Source organism: Gigantopelta aegis, chromosome 6 (genome assembly GCF_016097555.1).
Source record: "Gigantopelta aegis isolate Gae_Host chromosome 6, Gae_host_genome, whole genome shotgun sequence".
NCBI lineage: Eukaryota > Metazoa > Mollusca > Gastropoda > Neomphalida > Peltospiridae > Gigantopelta > Gigantopelta aegis.
In genome coordinates, this window is record NC_054704.1 from 21,491,779 (window position 1) to 21,508,023 (window position 16,245).

At 41.2% G+C, this 16,245-nt stretch overlaps 1 protein-coding gene across 1 annotated transcript in view; it reads right to left on the reverse strand.

Annotated features, from left to right (window-relative positions):
- The window catches only part of LOC121374095 (protein wntless homolog), a 37,811-nt gene extending 21,847 nt beyond the window's left edge, over window positions 1-15,964 (reverse strand). Inside the window, exons 1-3 of the mRNA XM_041501015.1 lie at window positions 15,804-15,964; window positions 10,021-10,326; window positions 528-652 (exon numbers count right to left, since the gene is read on the reverse strand). Coding sequence (XP_041356949.1) covers window positions 528-652; window positions 10,021-10,326; window positions 15,804-15,909 — 537 coding nt within the window. The 5' untranslated portion in view covers window positions 15,910-15,964. The remainder of the gene's footprint in view (window positions 1-527; window positions 653-10,020; window positions 10,327-15,803) is intronic.
- Between the last annotated feature and the right edge of the window lie 281 nt (window positions 15,965-16,245).

The following is a 16,245-nucleotide window of genomic DNA, read 5'->3' on the forward strand; positions in this document are numbered from 1 at the left end:
AATTATGCACTCTCCTATAGTATTGAATATCCAGTTTGTAATATCTTTCCAAAATTCTTTAACATAACAACAATCATAAAAGAAATGTTCAGTTGTCTCTGGCATACGATTACAAAAAGTACATTTATTTGAATTAATATAATGTATTGTATATAGAAAAGTGTTAGTAGTGAGAATCTGTGTAGAAATATTATATTGAAATATCTCTATTAATACCTGTATTAATCAAAGAAGAAGTTATTTCAGATGAGGCTTAATTTAAATTTAATTTCTATAGAAACATATTATAAGATCTCTTCATGTGCACATATACATGTATATTTGCTATTATTTTTATGAATACAGTGCAACCCCTCAAAACCGTACCCTGTGTAAATCAGAATTCTCTCAAAACCAGACATTTTTCCTGGTCCCATTTTAAATATAAGTACAGAACCTGGACAACCCTTATAACCAGACTTTTTACTTGGTCCTGTGGATGTCTGGTTTACATGGCTTTCACTGTATATTATTACAAATATACGTACATCATCTTCGTTATTGTAGCAGTCCAGGGGGCGCTCTTCCTTAGCACGAGCAAGTTCATACCAATCCGAGTCATTTTTATTACTATATCCAAGTCTCACGTCCATAGTGAGGACTGGGTTTTTACCTACAAAAATAATATAATAACAATATCCAGTACGTACCTCCAGTAATGTTCTATGATGAAGCTGATGTTCACCAAATACCACATGAAGCTGAATGTGGTGCATATATTTTACAGTGAATTCATCAAGAAATATTACTACGGAAACTTTATTTTAAATTTAGTTTAGTGCTTTTGATTAGGCTGAATGTTTTTGTTTTGTTTAAATGAAATTTGTCGAATTAATGAATTTGGTAACAATGTTTTCTATATGTTTTTGAAAGCATTGTGATGTATAATTTGTAGACATTTGAGTGTTTTTCCTGCCATCTTATTGTCATTGAGTAGAGGCACTGGCATAGCCAGGATTTTATATTGGGGGTGTCAACCCATAGTGGGGGAGGGGGCCACAACCCACACTATTGATGTATGTAGGATTTTATAAAATTTAATACAGTAAAAAAAAAAAAAAAGATAAAAAGTTTGATTAGATGATGGGGGGGGGCATGGATCCTGTGGACCCCCGCCTGTGTCGCTGAGTGGACGTAGTTGTTTGAGTTAGTGACTACATGTATATACCAGGACACAATATTTCACGGCAATTCATCTTCTGTTTGCGTGATGATTATGAGAACTTTAAATTGACGAGAACTGCTGATTGGTTACGTAGTGCACCGTTACATTTTAAAACTGAAAGTTACAAATTCAGCAGACCTTGCCTTTTAAGGTGCGCGGGTGCGATCGCGCTCATACAACGCACGTAATTTCAATCTGGCGTGTGAAAAATAACGCACGTTACATTTAACAAACAGTGCACGTAAAATAAGTTTATATATTGATTGCCACTATTTACCGTATGTAGCTGAAACAAAGATCCATTTAATAATACCAGACAAAAAATGTTACGAGAACTGTAGCGTCCATGCAAGATTTTAATATATGACTGGTACTTATCTTTGCTATACAAATTGGAAAACACAGGTTTAATAGACATCTTCGAAGAAGTACCAATCCAATCAAAACTTCTTTGCCTATTTAATTTATTATTAATTAGAAACAGTCCACTGTTCATATAGTTATGACAAAAAGAGAAAAGGGATTGAATTAAATACTAAATAGTGGCTTCTGTAGCCTACACAAATTAACTTATTACGGAAATCAGCGAAGTCAGTAAAATTGTCTCTATTAGTTCATAACTGTTAGCCTACAAAGCTTACATGAGGTCCCGAAAATGGCAATCGTGTAATTTTATACTTTCTTAAAAAAAGAAAAAAAAGAAGAAATTTATACTGAATAATAATAAGAAGGAAACGAAATGATAATAGGCCTAGGTATTTCTTTTTACATGTATTATTTTTCTTTTTTATCTTTAAAAAAAAAATCAAATAAAACTTCATTTAAATATTTGTATTTCAGCCAGAGGTTAATGAATGTGCATATGCTATTTATATATGTATATATGGACTATAGTAACAGTAATCAATGATCATTGCCGAATATACATTTTTTGTTTTCGTTTGAAAATCACAGACCATGTGACTGGAACATGATTTGATGCGCAGTACTCTGTGGCATATTGATTATCAGATTATTTTTACTCTTGGAATTCTGCATGCACATGCTGGTCTACTTGACAACTTATTACACATTGATTATCACGTTTGGAATAAAATCCTTTGTAATGACAGATTTGGTCAGAGTTTGTATATTTTTTATCAAACATTGGGGCCGTCCTAGATCAATGACGTACCGCTGTCAGAGCCGTTCGTAACTTGTAGTGGTAGGTCAAATGACGTGTTACAAAATGTTGAGGGAGGGAGATGGGCTGCGTAGGCTAATTATTAATTATTGTCCAAACACTATCAACTGAATTATTTCAAAATAATTATTTTAATAATATGAATCAGTAGTGCACACCTGAGATGCTTGGGTCGTAGTTGAGGGTTCTCACTGGATTTTCTCCATTGGGGGTCATTTGAGCTTTCTTGTGAAATTTGGGGAGACCCATAATAGGATTTTAAGTTAAAAAAAAAAAAACTAGAGTCCTGTCCAAGTTCCATGCTTCAAAAGACACTTTTCGAGGGTCAGTGAGATCCCTGAAGTTCATGAACCACCTCCTCGGAACCAGTGGGTTTCCCCCATACCAACTATCCTAATCATGTTCATTGTACATAATAATGAAATTCAAGACAAGTTGATTCCTATATATGTTTAGCTGCACATTCATCAAACCATCTAACACTGAAAAGGTATATAGTTAGAAAATTTGTTTCTAATTTTCATTATTATTCATACTTACCTAGTGCTAGCATAACAAATATGCTATTCAACCTGAGTCATACCTACACACTGCAGAATTCTCTCCCTTGCCAGATATGCGCAATGCTATCCTTGCACGGGCTACCTGTAACGTCATTCTTGGTTCAAAGTCCACCCAAACCCACCGAGGGAAAGCCTCATAGGGGTGGGTGGGAGGTATAGTTTGTTGTGCTAGCACTAGGTAAGTATGAATAATAATGAAAATTAGAAACAAATTTTCTAATAGTCTTATTCAACTTACTGTGCTAGCACAACAAATATGCTATAACGGATATGCAATGACACCGTTAGAGCACGTGAATTCAACATTAATGGGAGGAGGTAAGAAAAAAGAGGACTTACCCGTACCCAAAAAGCTCCTTTGAAGTAATGACCATGACATACGGTAACAAGGAGTCAAAAAACTTTTGGGAATAAAAAGGGGCTTCCCAAAAGAAAAACTCATCCCCATGAAAGGGAGGAAAAACATCTCGCCAGGGAGAGGAAACGGTAGACAACACTACAAAAAACCCCATCCCTCAGAAAAGGGTGGAGTGTTAAACATGTCCGAAGCGTGAATCGATGGCAGTCAGATGGAAAAGAGGTTGACCCCTTTCCGTTGCCCTGTGCACAGACACGACGTGTTGAGCCACAATGACTGTCAGGACCAACCGCCATATCCTGGAAATAGAAAAGGTCAAAAGTGTGCCGTCCTTTCCAAACCCCTGCATTCATGACCTTTATAATATGTAAAGAGTCATGAAAATTCAGGGAAGCAGAAATGGCTCGATTTCATGTGGTTTAACAGAGAAATTCCGTAATACATGATCACCCGCCATCTCATATGCTAGCTTGATGGTAGCTGCTATCCATCGAGACAAAGCATTTTTTTGTGACATCACCAGGCCTAATGGTATAAGAAATAAACAATCTCTTTTTACCCTGCCGCTGGTTTTTTGTACTATCCAAATAATACTTCAATGCTCTCACCGGGCAAAGAAGTCTATCCGAGTTGTCAGATGACAGTGTACGAGATAAACTGTGAATGGTGGAAACTCTTCCCCGGTTTTTAGCAACAAAGATAGGGTCGGTACGTAAAGTGACAGACCCGTCCGAATTGTAATCAACCAAGTCATGCAAAAAAGCATGTATCTCACTGATCCGACGACAAGCCACCAGTGAAACCAGAAACAGAGTCTTCCACGTCAAGGCACGAAGACTAGCAAACCACAACGGCTCATAAGGTGCACCCTTAAGAGCATGTAACACAAGAAAGACATTCCATTTTGGAATAATGGAAGGTCGTTCAACCGTGGATTTTAATTATTTAAGTAAATCATGCAACACCAAGTTCGCAGAAAAGTCACGACATCCACACTGTTTAAAAGAGTAGTGAAAATCGCAGCTCTGTGACTTTTCACTGTAGTGACTTTAAGTTTCCTTTCTTGGACCAACGCCAGAAAGTACTCCGCTAAATCGTTGACAGTAGGCGATAAGGGATCGAAATCCCGTGCGTTTGCCCAACGAACCCACACACGCCAGTGACACTGATAAACTGACTCGGTAGATTTGTGCTTTGCTGAAGAGACGAGATGCGCAATTCTTGTCGCAAAAACCTCTGCGTCGCAAGGAAGCCCTGATAACCTCCACACGTGAAGCCGGAAGACCTCCGGCTTCAGATGCCACACCGTCTGACTCAGTCGCTGGCTGAGTAGATCGGACAACACTGGTAACCTGAACGGAACTGCCACTAACAGTGACAGGAGCTGTGGAAACCAGGGCTGCGCCACCCACAGAGGAGCTATCAACGTCACGTGACAAGGTTCCTGGACCACTTTGGTCAACACCTTGCCGAGTAAGACAGGAGGAGGGAAGGCATAAAAATCCAGTCCGTCCAATCCATACTCAACGCGTCGTACTCCAACGCCAATGTGTCCGGTACCGGGGACACGAACACCGGCAATTGGTTGTTCAACCATGTGGCAAACATGTCCACCTGTGGACTGCCCCAAACACGGAAAACCGCTGCGACCACCCCTTTGTTCAACATCCACTCCGTCTGAACAGGGGTATGTCGACTGAGGACACTGGCTAACACATTCACTGAAGAAGGAATGTGTTTCGCCCACAGTCGTCCCTAGTTGGTCGCAGAATTTCAAAATTGCAAGAGCTTTGCGACCCAAAGTCTCTGATTTGATTCCACCCCAACGATTGAGATATGCCACTACCGACATATTGTCGCATCTCAACAGAATTCGACAGTGTCGAAGAACACACTGGAAATAAAGACAGGCACGATGCACTGCCTCCATCTCCAAACAGTTGATATGAAGCTTCCTCTTGGAGAGATTCCATACCCCTGAAATGTGTTGATCCAACAGATGCGCCCCGTACCCGTGCAGCGACGCATCCGTGAAAAGGATCAGATCAGGAGCAGGGGGGTGCAACGGAACCGATAGGGACATGCACTTGTCCGACAGGCTCTCCTGTATCGGATGAGTGAACCATGGGCCCAGAGGCACTATCGTGTCCCAATTGTGACCGTCCCACCGTGGGGACAAATGCCACTGGAGTGGTCGTTTGAATCGCCTGAACCGCACGATCAATGAGGCCAGAGATTCGAGGTGGCCCAACACCACGTGGAGAGATCGTACCGTAGTATTTTGCTCCCCCATCAAATGTCGCGCCGACGTTTGAAAATTGTGGATACGCGCATCCGTAGGACAAACCAACGCAACCACAAGATTGAAGACCACTCCGAGATATGTGAAAATCTGAGCCGGCGTTAACTCCGATTTCACCCAATTGGAGGATCGTGTCCAAAACCAACCCGACATTGGTCCGACGAAGCTGGGATCAACCAATCGTCCAGATAGGGGTTCGAATGTAACGAATGAACATGACCTACCACCGCTTTTACCACACGTGTAAAAGCATGGGAACTCGTCGCCAACCCAAACGGGAGCACACGAAACTCGTACGCTTTCCTGTCGAAAAGGAAGCGCAGAAACTTCCAAAATGCCTTGTGCACCAGGACATGGAGGTATGCATCTTTCAGATCGATCGATGCAGCCCACTCCCCAATTTGAAGCAGGTTCCGGACCGAATGAACTGTTTCCATTTTCATGGAAGGAATGTCGACGTAGACATTCAGTGGCTTCAAATTTAGGATTGGTCTCCATTCCCCATTTTTTTTCTGGGTGAAGAAAAGATGAGAATGAAACCCCGGAGTGTCTAGACTGACTCTCTGGATGGCCCCTTTGTCGAGAAACTCGGCAATCATACTCTCCACTAAAATGCGCCGATCCGCGGACGGTAACGGTGGCATTCTCGGAGTGGAAGTAAGAGGGGGGCTCGAAGAAAAGGGTATTTTGTAACCGTGTCGAACGACCGACAGAACCTAGGGGTCGAGACCCGGCAGCTTGCACCAATTTCGAAGGAAATGGCGGAGCCTGCCCCCCACGGGTATGGTTGCTAACGGTACCTCCGAAAGCAACTGCCGATCGTTCACGTACCCTCACCCCAACCGCTTACCACCCATAGGCGCAATGCCTTTGGTGGACTGAGAACGGAACGCAGTACGATGTTTGGGTCCTCGCTTAGCGGAAGACAGGTTGTTACCTGGTTGCCTCCTAGTATCAGGAACCCTAGGGATCTGAGCCGACTGTAAAAAAGCAGCCTTTTTCACAGGAGGAGGCTTGAACCCCGAAAACGTGGACCGATGTTTACCAGAGGTTGAGGGTTGAGTGTTCGGGACTGGTCGCGACAAATCCTTGTCTAGGACAATATTAAAATTGGGACCGAAGAATAAATTTTCCCGTACCGAAGGTGTACGAAAAAACGTCTTCGCAACGTTTGACGCACTCAAACCCGCCAGGTAATGGTCACGCCGTAACAAAAGACTGTTCACAAACAATCGGCCAGATAACTGAGCAATATGCTTAGAGGCTTTTGAAGCAGCCTCCAAACAGCCTTTCGCCATCGCGGGAAGGCTCTCGACAGCCTTATCCAAGCCAAATAGGAACGTACCTAAATGATTATTAACCTGGAACATCGACTTGGCCAGCCGTTCTAACAATTCCAGATCCGCGATTGGCAATGACACATGCGGGAACAAGCGGCTCACACACTAGCGGGAATGACCGCCAGATCTTCGAGAAAATCCGCCCCCAACGTCTCATAGAAGTCGGCACGAAAAATGCGCGCTCCTGTTAAGATTTTCCCCGTAGGCAGTGCCGTTGGGTACTCATCAACACCCACTCCCAGGATACGATCACTGCCAGTGATCAATGCCACAAAGTGAACTGTGCGCCTCCTGTGCAAGTGGTAAACCTGACTCCTCACGAGGAGTGACCAAATTCAAAGAACGGTTCCCGAAGGAGACACCCCTGAATGTAGGCTGGGCCTCAACCTGAGGTATAGCTTCCCCGCATACCTGTCGGACCTGGTCCTTGACAAAAGCCAGAACCGCCGGATAATCGCACTCCTCCTCTACCTCCGAACCGAAGTGAGAGAGAGCTAGGTCAGCGACAGAATCCGGTCCAACCGACGCTTTCTCTGAAGCCAGGTCACTGTCCATTGGATCCCGAAGATCTACATGGACTCCTCCCCCTAATCGAGACGCCCCTGGGGCAGCGTCTCCCGAGATGGAAACAATAGGAACCGAACGACAATCCCTAACTGCATCGTCAAACTGCTGTCGAGACGCAGTTTCTGCTGGTTTTGGCAGAAAACCGGGGGGGGAGAGAGAGAGAGAGAGAGAGAGAGGAGGAATGGGAGCCGCACCCGATGGTCCCGTCTGCGAAAGCAATGATCCCAACTGAGGTGAAGCGTTAAAAAATTCCACAAAACTCCGAAACAATGTTTCCTGAAAGCCTAACGGTCGTTCCTGCACCAAGCGCGGAACGGTCGGAGTTTGCGGCCACAGAGTACCCCCAGCCGAGGGGTATCTGCGTGAACCTCATCCTCTATCGAGTAAAGTCGAAGAGGTAGGGACCAAAGACGGTGCAAACTGTGAGGAGATGTCCGTTGCTGCCGAAGTCACCGGACCCTTGGGGTAAACATGCAAACGGAGGACCCAAACGGGATGAGTCCTCCACCCAACGGTAAACATCGGTCGGGATCCGTCTCTGATGGCATCGGAACAACTGGCTCAGTTCGAAGCAAACTGACAGAACTCTCCTTGGGCCTTGAGATTGCTGAGGTGCCGAAGTGACTGTCAGCAATCGAAGGCAAAGTCGGGGCTACCTGCTCTGCGGACGAAGCAGTGGACCTATGCACAACGGAGAGCATGTGCTCGGTAACCGATGAAGTCGTCAAAACCGGTGCCGCGTCGACTCCACCCTGCCCTCCTTCTGTTTGTAAAGGTAACCGTAAGGACGATGGCGACGCCCGAGACGAAGCCACACAAACAGAAGAAGGCGCCGTCACTAACGAAGACGGCTCACTTACCACGGTCACAATAGGAGCCGGGGGCGGGGCGGGGCGGGGACGGGTGGCGGCGGCGTGCGCTCCCGAAGTATCGGTAACTGTACTCGTAACACGGACCGATGAAGAAACACACTTGTGTTTCCCCCCTTTCCGGACACTTTTGTCCACAGACTTATGGGACCTACCCACTAAGTCCGACTTGCCGACTACTGCTGAAGCAGCCGACAAGTTTTGCTGGTACCCGAAACCTGAGTCTGCGAACCGAACCGAACCCACTGGTCAGGAGACCATGTGGCGCAGATCTCACAATGACGATCTTGAGAACAAGACCGACAGTCCGGACACAACATGTGTGTGTCTTTACGTCGTAAAGGAAACCATCTCGCGCACAAACTTTCCATGCGCTAGCTGTCAACGAACTCGCGTCGGACATGGTAAATTCAACACAGAATTCTCAACTACCAACCGTATGTCAAGTTCAACCGAAAAACAAACACAAAATTACAAGTAAAGAAAACTTTTTGCCAAAGCTTAAACAGGTGTTAACAGGTGGACTGCAGAATTGAGAATGAAGTTACAGGTAGCCCGTGCAAGGATAGCATTGCGCATATCCGGCAAGGGAGAGAATTCTGCAGTGTGTAGGTATGACTCAGGTTGAATAGCATATTTGTTGTGCTAGCACAATAAGTTGAATAAGACTAAATATATAAATATATATTTTATTGTGTGTATCAAATTATCTGAATAGTACATATTGTAATTTAAAAATCTAATTGTCTCATCAGTGTATACATACATGTCATAATTATATTTCTATAGTACTATTCCTGAAACTTTTTAATAAATTATAACTCCATTCCTGAAAGGGAAAAGAAGTCAGACTACACTAATAAACCAAACAACATAAAATTAGAAGAAAACATTATTGGTTTATTGGTTCATTTTTGCAATATATGTCTCTGCATTTACATGTACCAATTACTTCATAAATTAATAATGGTTGGTTTTCACTCGCCTTAGCATTTTGATGAGTGCAATTTTTCACTCGCCTAAGCATTTTGAGGTGTGTGATTTTTCACTTGCCTTTGTTTTGAGGTGTGCGATTTTTCATTCGCTTTCAAAAACGAAGGACTGATTCAGGATCATCAGAATTTTATTCCCCATGCAAATTAATAATTCGAGTAACCAAACAATCGATTACCTGGCTGAAAATTCCGGTAACCTAACATTTTGAAATATTGTTCAATGATATCTACCATAACATGTATATATGTATGTAAATGAAAGCATAAAAAGTAGGTGGTGATCACAGCAACGACAGACACAAAAAATCCTTTGAAGTCTATAACTGACGTAAAGGGACATACCCTAGTTTTTAAACACTAAGGCATATTTTTTTACTATTAGAGCCATTTTTGATAACTGAAATCATACTTTGTCTGAGAAGTAACAGTTATGAAGTTAAGTTTTAGTCTATTTTTAGAAGATATTTCACCATTTCAAAGTCAAAGACTCATGTTTCACGCAATTGTAACTTTATCCAAATGTGTTACAGGTTTGTCGATTAACTAAACTTAGTGTTAATTTTCATGGGTTGAATCAAGGGTATGTCTCTTTAAGTCTTACAGTTAGAAAAAACTACAATTAAGAATAATCTCACTAACCCATAGGCTGTTTTGAACTGTGCTTGATGTCCAACTGTATGACACTGATAACGTGTTGAAACCAGCGAGACATCTTAAGCTGTTCTCCACCTCGGGGTAGTGGAATCCACTGTGAAAACACCACCTGGTCGGCCTCAGTTTTCTGTTCATCAATTTCAGGAGCACTGAGGCTGTCCACTTGTTTGCATGACTTGTCACCACGGGGAATGAAAAATGCCCTGTCGTCAATTTTTGGGGGGTTTTCTTTAGCTGTGTTATCGATGCATATTACCGCCAGTGTTGACTGAACGTTAGCTGGAGCTGGAGCTAAAAATTAATAAAAGTCTACATTTCAAATACATACCACATATCTTTAACTACATATCACCAAATACCACATGAATTTTACAAAATTTACAATTTTTGGTTTTGTTTATTTGTCGGATCCGACTGTCGCATGTTTCAGACAGTGCTCGAAAATGCTCCGTTTATGCACCGTTAATGGAGCAAGGATTCCCATATTATGATGTCATATTGGAAAAGACCATGTATCAGGAAATTGCAATTTTTCAGTCTCAGTGCTGGAATTAAAAACAATAGCTATGGAATTGTTATCATTTAACTGTGAAGAATCAGCACCATGTGAGATTCTCTGACCCGAGACCTTATTATGCAGACCAGTTTACTTTGTATACTTACACGTTTTATGTATTCCTATAGTTTAGAACCAGGGATGTGAGCGGAGCTGGAACAAAAAGCTTACTGCGGCCGGGTCCAGGGGCCGCTTAAGTGCCCCTGAAGGAAAATTGTTATTTGCAACCCCTGGAACTGCCGAAAATTGTATTCAATGCTAACAAATCTAAACTGGTTATAACTTATAATATAAGGCACACATCATAAACTTGAAACTGTGAAAACAAGCAAATGAACCTTGTGTGGTCAACAGTATTGAACATAATGTTTGGTGGGGTTTTTTTTAGACGAAATGGAAAAGCGCATTTAAGCATGTCCGCGTAGCTCTCACATCCCTGTTAGAACACAATAAAATAAATTTTCACTAGGTCTCATTGGTGTTACTTTGTAAGAAAATCTTGAGAATTGTCCTCTGACCGACGGTTTGACATGATCTGTTTAACACATGCATTAAACGGATCCAATACACGTGTCGCTAGCTTTAGCATGTGAATTAAAAAAACAAACAAAGGATTAAATATCAATTATGAATACTCAATATGGTAATATCTTAGTATAGTCTTAGAGGAAACCTGCTACATTTTCCATTAGCAGCAAGGGATCTTTTATCCCACAGATAGGACAGCACATACCAAGGCCTTTGATTACCAGACATCAGCCTCGGGGCATGGTTGGTATGGGAAAAACTCAACCAGTAAAGTAAAGTAAAGTTTGTTTTATTTAACGACGCCGCTAGAGCACATTGATTTTTTATCTTATCATCGGCTATTGGACGTCAAACATATGGTCATTCTGACACTGTTTTTAGAGGAAACCCGCTGTCGCCACATAGGCTACTCTTTTTACGACAGGCAGCAAGGGATCTTTTATTTGCACTTCCCACAGGCAGGATAGCACAAACCATGGCCTTTGTTGAACAAGTTATGGATCACTGGTCGGTGCAAGTTGTTTACACCTATCCATTGAGCCTTGCGGAGCACTCACTCAGGGTTTGGAGTTGGTATCTTAATTAAAAATCCCATGCCTCGACTGGGATCCGAACCCAGTACCTACCAGCCTGTAGACCGATGGCCTGCCACGACGCCACCGAGGCCGGTAAACTCAACCAGAGAATGGATCTACTGAAGGGGTTCAATCATTCGACTAAAGCATCTCAAACAAGTGCTGGGTGGGATTTATGTCAGTTGCTTGAGTGTTCGCTGGAGATGCTTGCGTCGCAGGATTAAATCACCTCGGTGGATCTATTCAAATGAGTGGCGTCAGTGAGGTGCTTCTCATTCCAACCAGTGCATAACAGCTGGTCAAAGGCCGTGGTATGTGCTTTCCTGTCTGTGGGAAAGTGCATATATAAAAGATCCCTTGCTGCTAGTGGAAAAATGTAGCAGATTTCCTCTGATGACTACGAGTCAGAATTACCAAATGGCTGACATCCAATAGCCAATGGTTAATTAATCAATGTGCTCTAGTCGTGTTGTTGAACAAAACAAACTTTAAGTTTATTCAAACAAGTACTCTATCGAATGAGCTAGATGCCACCCTACATGTATAGAAGATGATAACGTGATAAATGGTGACACTACAGTATCATCAGATTAAATGGTAGCAGGAAAAATTTTGCTTCCAAAATTTTGATTAACAATATTTCTAGTCAGATGAAAATTAATTAGCAATTACTGTTAAATATTTTAAAATGGTGTAGCAATCTCTGAAACTTGCACAGAAAATCCCAATGCGATAACAAACTAAATGTTCCCTGGATGTGCTGCTCCATAGACTGGTAGATACCGGGTTCGCCTCCCGGTACTGGCTTAATGACTCAATAAGTAGGCGTACAGTAACTACACCAACTTCCAACTTGAAGAAGTTACTTCTCTCTCACTAATCACTAAAACACTGTCTTGGACAAATAGTCCAGATAGCTGAGGTGTATGCCTAGGAGAGCGTGCATGAACCTTAATTGGACATATATGTAAGCATGAAAGTAACCATGAACAAATGAAAATGAACAAATATTGCCACCTGGTGTCAGGCAAATTCAGTCTAGATACGTTAATTGCCAAATATGCACCAAATGTTGGTCTTACAAGCCACGGCTAGCTCTGGGTGATCAGAAAATTTCCCCAAATTGTCTCAAAAAATGCAAAACCTATAGCTATTTTCCAACAAAATATCAATTATTACACAATTTTTGTTCTGCCAAATTACAATAAAATTTGCCAATTGTTCAAAAAATTTGCAATTAGTAAATCTGGCGAGTGGCAGAGCTCGCCCTGCAAGCCCTAACTTACAAAGAAAGAAAGAAATGTTTTATTTAACGACGCACTCAACACATTTTATTTACATTTATATGGCATCAAACATATGGTTATGGACCACACAGATTTTGAGAGGAAACCCGCTGTCGCCACTACATGGGCTACTCATTCCGATTAGCAGCAAGGGATCTTTTATTTGCGCTTCCCACAGGCAGGATAGCACAAACCATGGCCTTTGTTGAACCAGTTATGGATCACTGGTCAATGCAAGTGGTTTACACCTACCCAATGAGCCTTGCGGAGCACTCACTCAGGGTTTGGAGTCGGTATCTGGATTAAAAATCCCATGCCTCGACTGGGATCCGAACCCAGTACCTAACCAGCCTGTAGACCGATGGCCTATCCACGACGTCACTGAGGCCGGTACCCTAACTTACAAAGCCTGTTTTTCACTTATACACATGTTAAGCTATTTATATACACGTGTACATTAAACACCTGCATTTAAGGAAAAAACAGACTTCGTAAATTCAACCCACATTGTTTACTAGTTGGTAATTGGCTAATGGTATCATGGTGATCACAAGTCAATAAAAAATTCCAACCTTTGATGTTTTCCTGTCCATTCTGTTATTCAATACAAGCAGAGAAAATCTTTTCAGGCCTGACTGAACAAGTAATTGCAGTGTAAATTATAGTATACATGTACAAGTACTTGTATTGTACTGTTCAAATATGGTTCAAGGAATTTACCAAATGAACCCACAAGAAAGCAACAAGTACCCAGTGAAAGTCAAATGAGCCACACAAAAGTCAGACCATATATTATATACCCAAATAAAAACTAATAAACTTTAATAAATTAAAGGTTCTTGCAGGATCTGTCAGTGGTTAAAATATTACAAAATACAGAGTCCACACTCTATACAGCTATATGTACATGTTACTCACATTTGATTGGAAAAGAAAGGAAGGTTGACTAAAAAAATAAAATATAATAATAACAAAAATCCCAGTTTTGTTTAGCTAAAATGACCCCCCCCAAAAAAAATAAACCCAACCCCAACCAACCATAAAAAGACAAAAAGTAGTGCATGCAGTTGATATGTGTTGTCCTATCGGTGGGAAGGTGCATATAAAAGATCCCTTGCTGCCAATGGAAAAATGTAGAGGATTTTCTCTCAAGACTTTCCTCAGAATTAGTGTCATATAGTTGAGTCGCTAAACAAAACAAACTTTAAATTTAATATGTTCAGATATATGTCGTTAAGGACCAAACATCAAATAAGAAAGGACATAGCATGCAAATAAATTAAAATGAATTGACTACACGTGCCGCGTGCGTGTGTGCGTATACATTATATGGATGCACAATGATTAGGGTTCCACAAGTGACTCACCAGCTATAGACCAAATAAAAATAGCCAAGTAGAATAGGTAGGAAGGTAGGTGAGAGCCACCCACGTCTTGTATTTTAAAATATGTAAGGGAGTGGAAAACAGGCCAGCTATAGTCCTTCCCAGGCTCCATGAACATTATTTTTTTCTAAATAATTTAAATCTGACGCAAGAAGAAAAGTAAAAGTGTTTCAGTGTAATAAACATACACATTTTAGAAAACAATTAGCTCAGAAATAAATAATTTGTGGTAAATACATACTCTGCTGTTTGGGAGCTAGATGAACACTTGGATGGTTAAGCTTGTTCTCTGCCACCAGATATAAATGTATAGCAGAATACATTACATTGAAAAATTTTTTAGTGCACTGATAACAAATCTTTCACAAAGTAACCAACCACCACTAAGTTACTAGGGCCCTAAGGTCAACGGCAGTCACTTTTCGCACCCTTATTTTGGCTGAAATTCTCAGTCCTGACGTCACTATATTCAGTGTTTGAAGCACGTCACAGAACATTTATGGGTATTTTCTTAGAATATTATATACCGATACAATTTAATGACACTGATGAAAACAAAATATGTTTAAAAAAAAAATAGACACGTCATGAAAATCTCTCTCACCGCTATTCCAAGCCAATCAGAAAAAGTCTGCCTATTTCGGATTCTCTGCGCAGTTCGACATTTGTATAACTTCTTTCGGACTGAATTAGGCCTATTAATAGCAAACGTGATGGCATTCTAGGGACTGTACCTAGTGTCGGACAAAATGACAGCTATATCAACTTTGTGCCTGTCAAAGCATGCCAATACATAGCCTCATCAGAGTCATCTGGCTCATGCCAGGTATCTACTACCTGTGCAGCTACCGTTAGATTGATTTAGTTTAAAACCCATTTTGCCTGTCACAAGAGCATGTACCATGTATTACAAACATTCACCGCTGTGCGCAAGATTTTGTGCCACGGTCGCAGGAAAATTGAATTATCATTCTAAAGACATTACTATGAGTATGAATAGAAATTTACAGAATTTTTAATTTCCAACTAATCGAAACTAACGTTAATAAATTTTTGTTAAATTGTATCGAGGTTTTAAAATGTTTGACAAATATCAACAGATCAATATGTTTGATATTTGTCAAAACATTTTTGTAGGGGGATGCGACTGACTATTTACCTACTGTATCAATATCATGCAGTTTAACCATAAAGATAAACATATATATATAAAAATTTAAAATCTTGAAAGAAAGACAGAAAGAAAAGGTATTTCTGATATGTCCTATACACATATCTATACTCTGTGTTGTTTCTATTAAACACGAATTTCTATACATGTAGCTTGTAACCCGTCACCCAAGTTGAGAAATGAGACAATAAGCAGACATCCGATATTGGAAACAATGCGGAAACACATAAAACGTCAGGTTTCTTAAGAATCAAACTGCACACTTACCAATAAGTCCACCAATAAGGAAAAATGCCACAATAATTAATAGTAGAACACTAGAAAGAATTGATAACTTTCTATTGCTCAGGTTTTCTAGCACCACTCCAGCCATTTTCTTCTATAAAACTGACTTGGCAGTGGACCGAGTGGTAAAGGAAACTGTCACGGTCTACTGGTTCTGCTGTTACAATTGAGCGCCAAAAGTTTACCACCGACATAATGTATTACATTTGAGAAGTAGAACGGGCTATATCGTTAAAGTTTGGTTTGTTTAACGATATCACTAGAGCACATTGATTTATTAATTAAGAGCTATTGGATGTCAAATACTTTAACATATAGTCTTACAGAGGAAACCTGCTATATTTTTCTTAAGCCAGGTCATATATTTTTCTTAGTACAAATGATCTTTTATATGCACTTTCCCACAGACAGGAAAGCACATCCC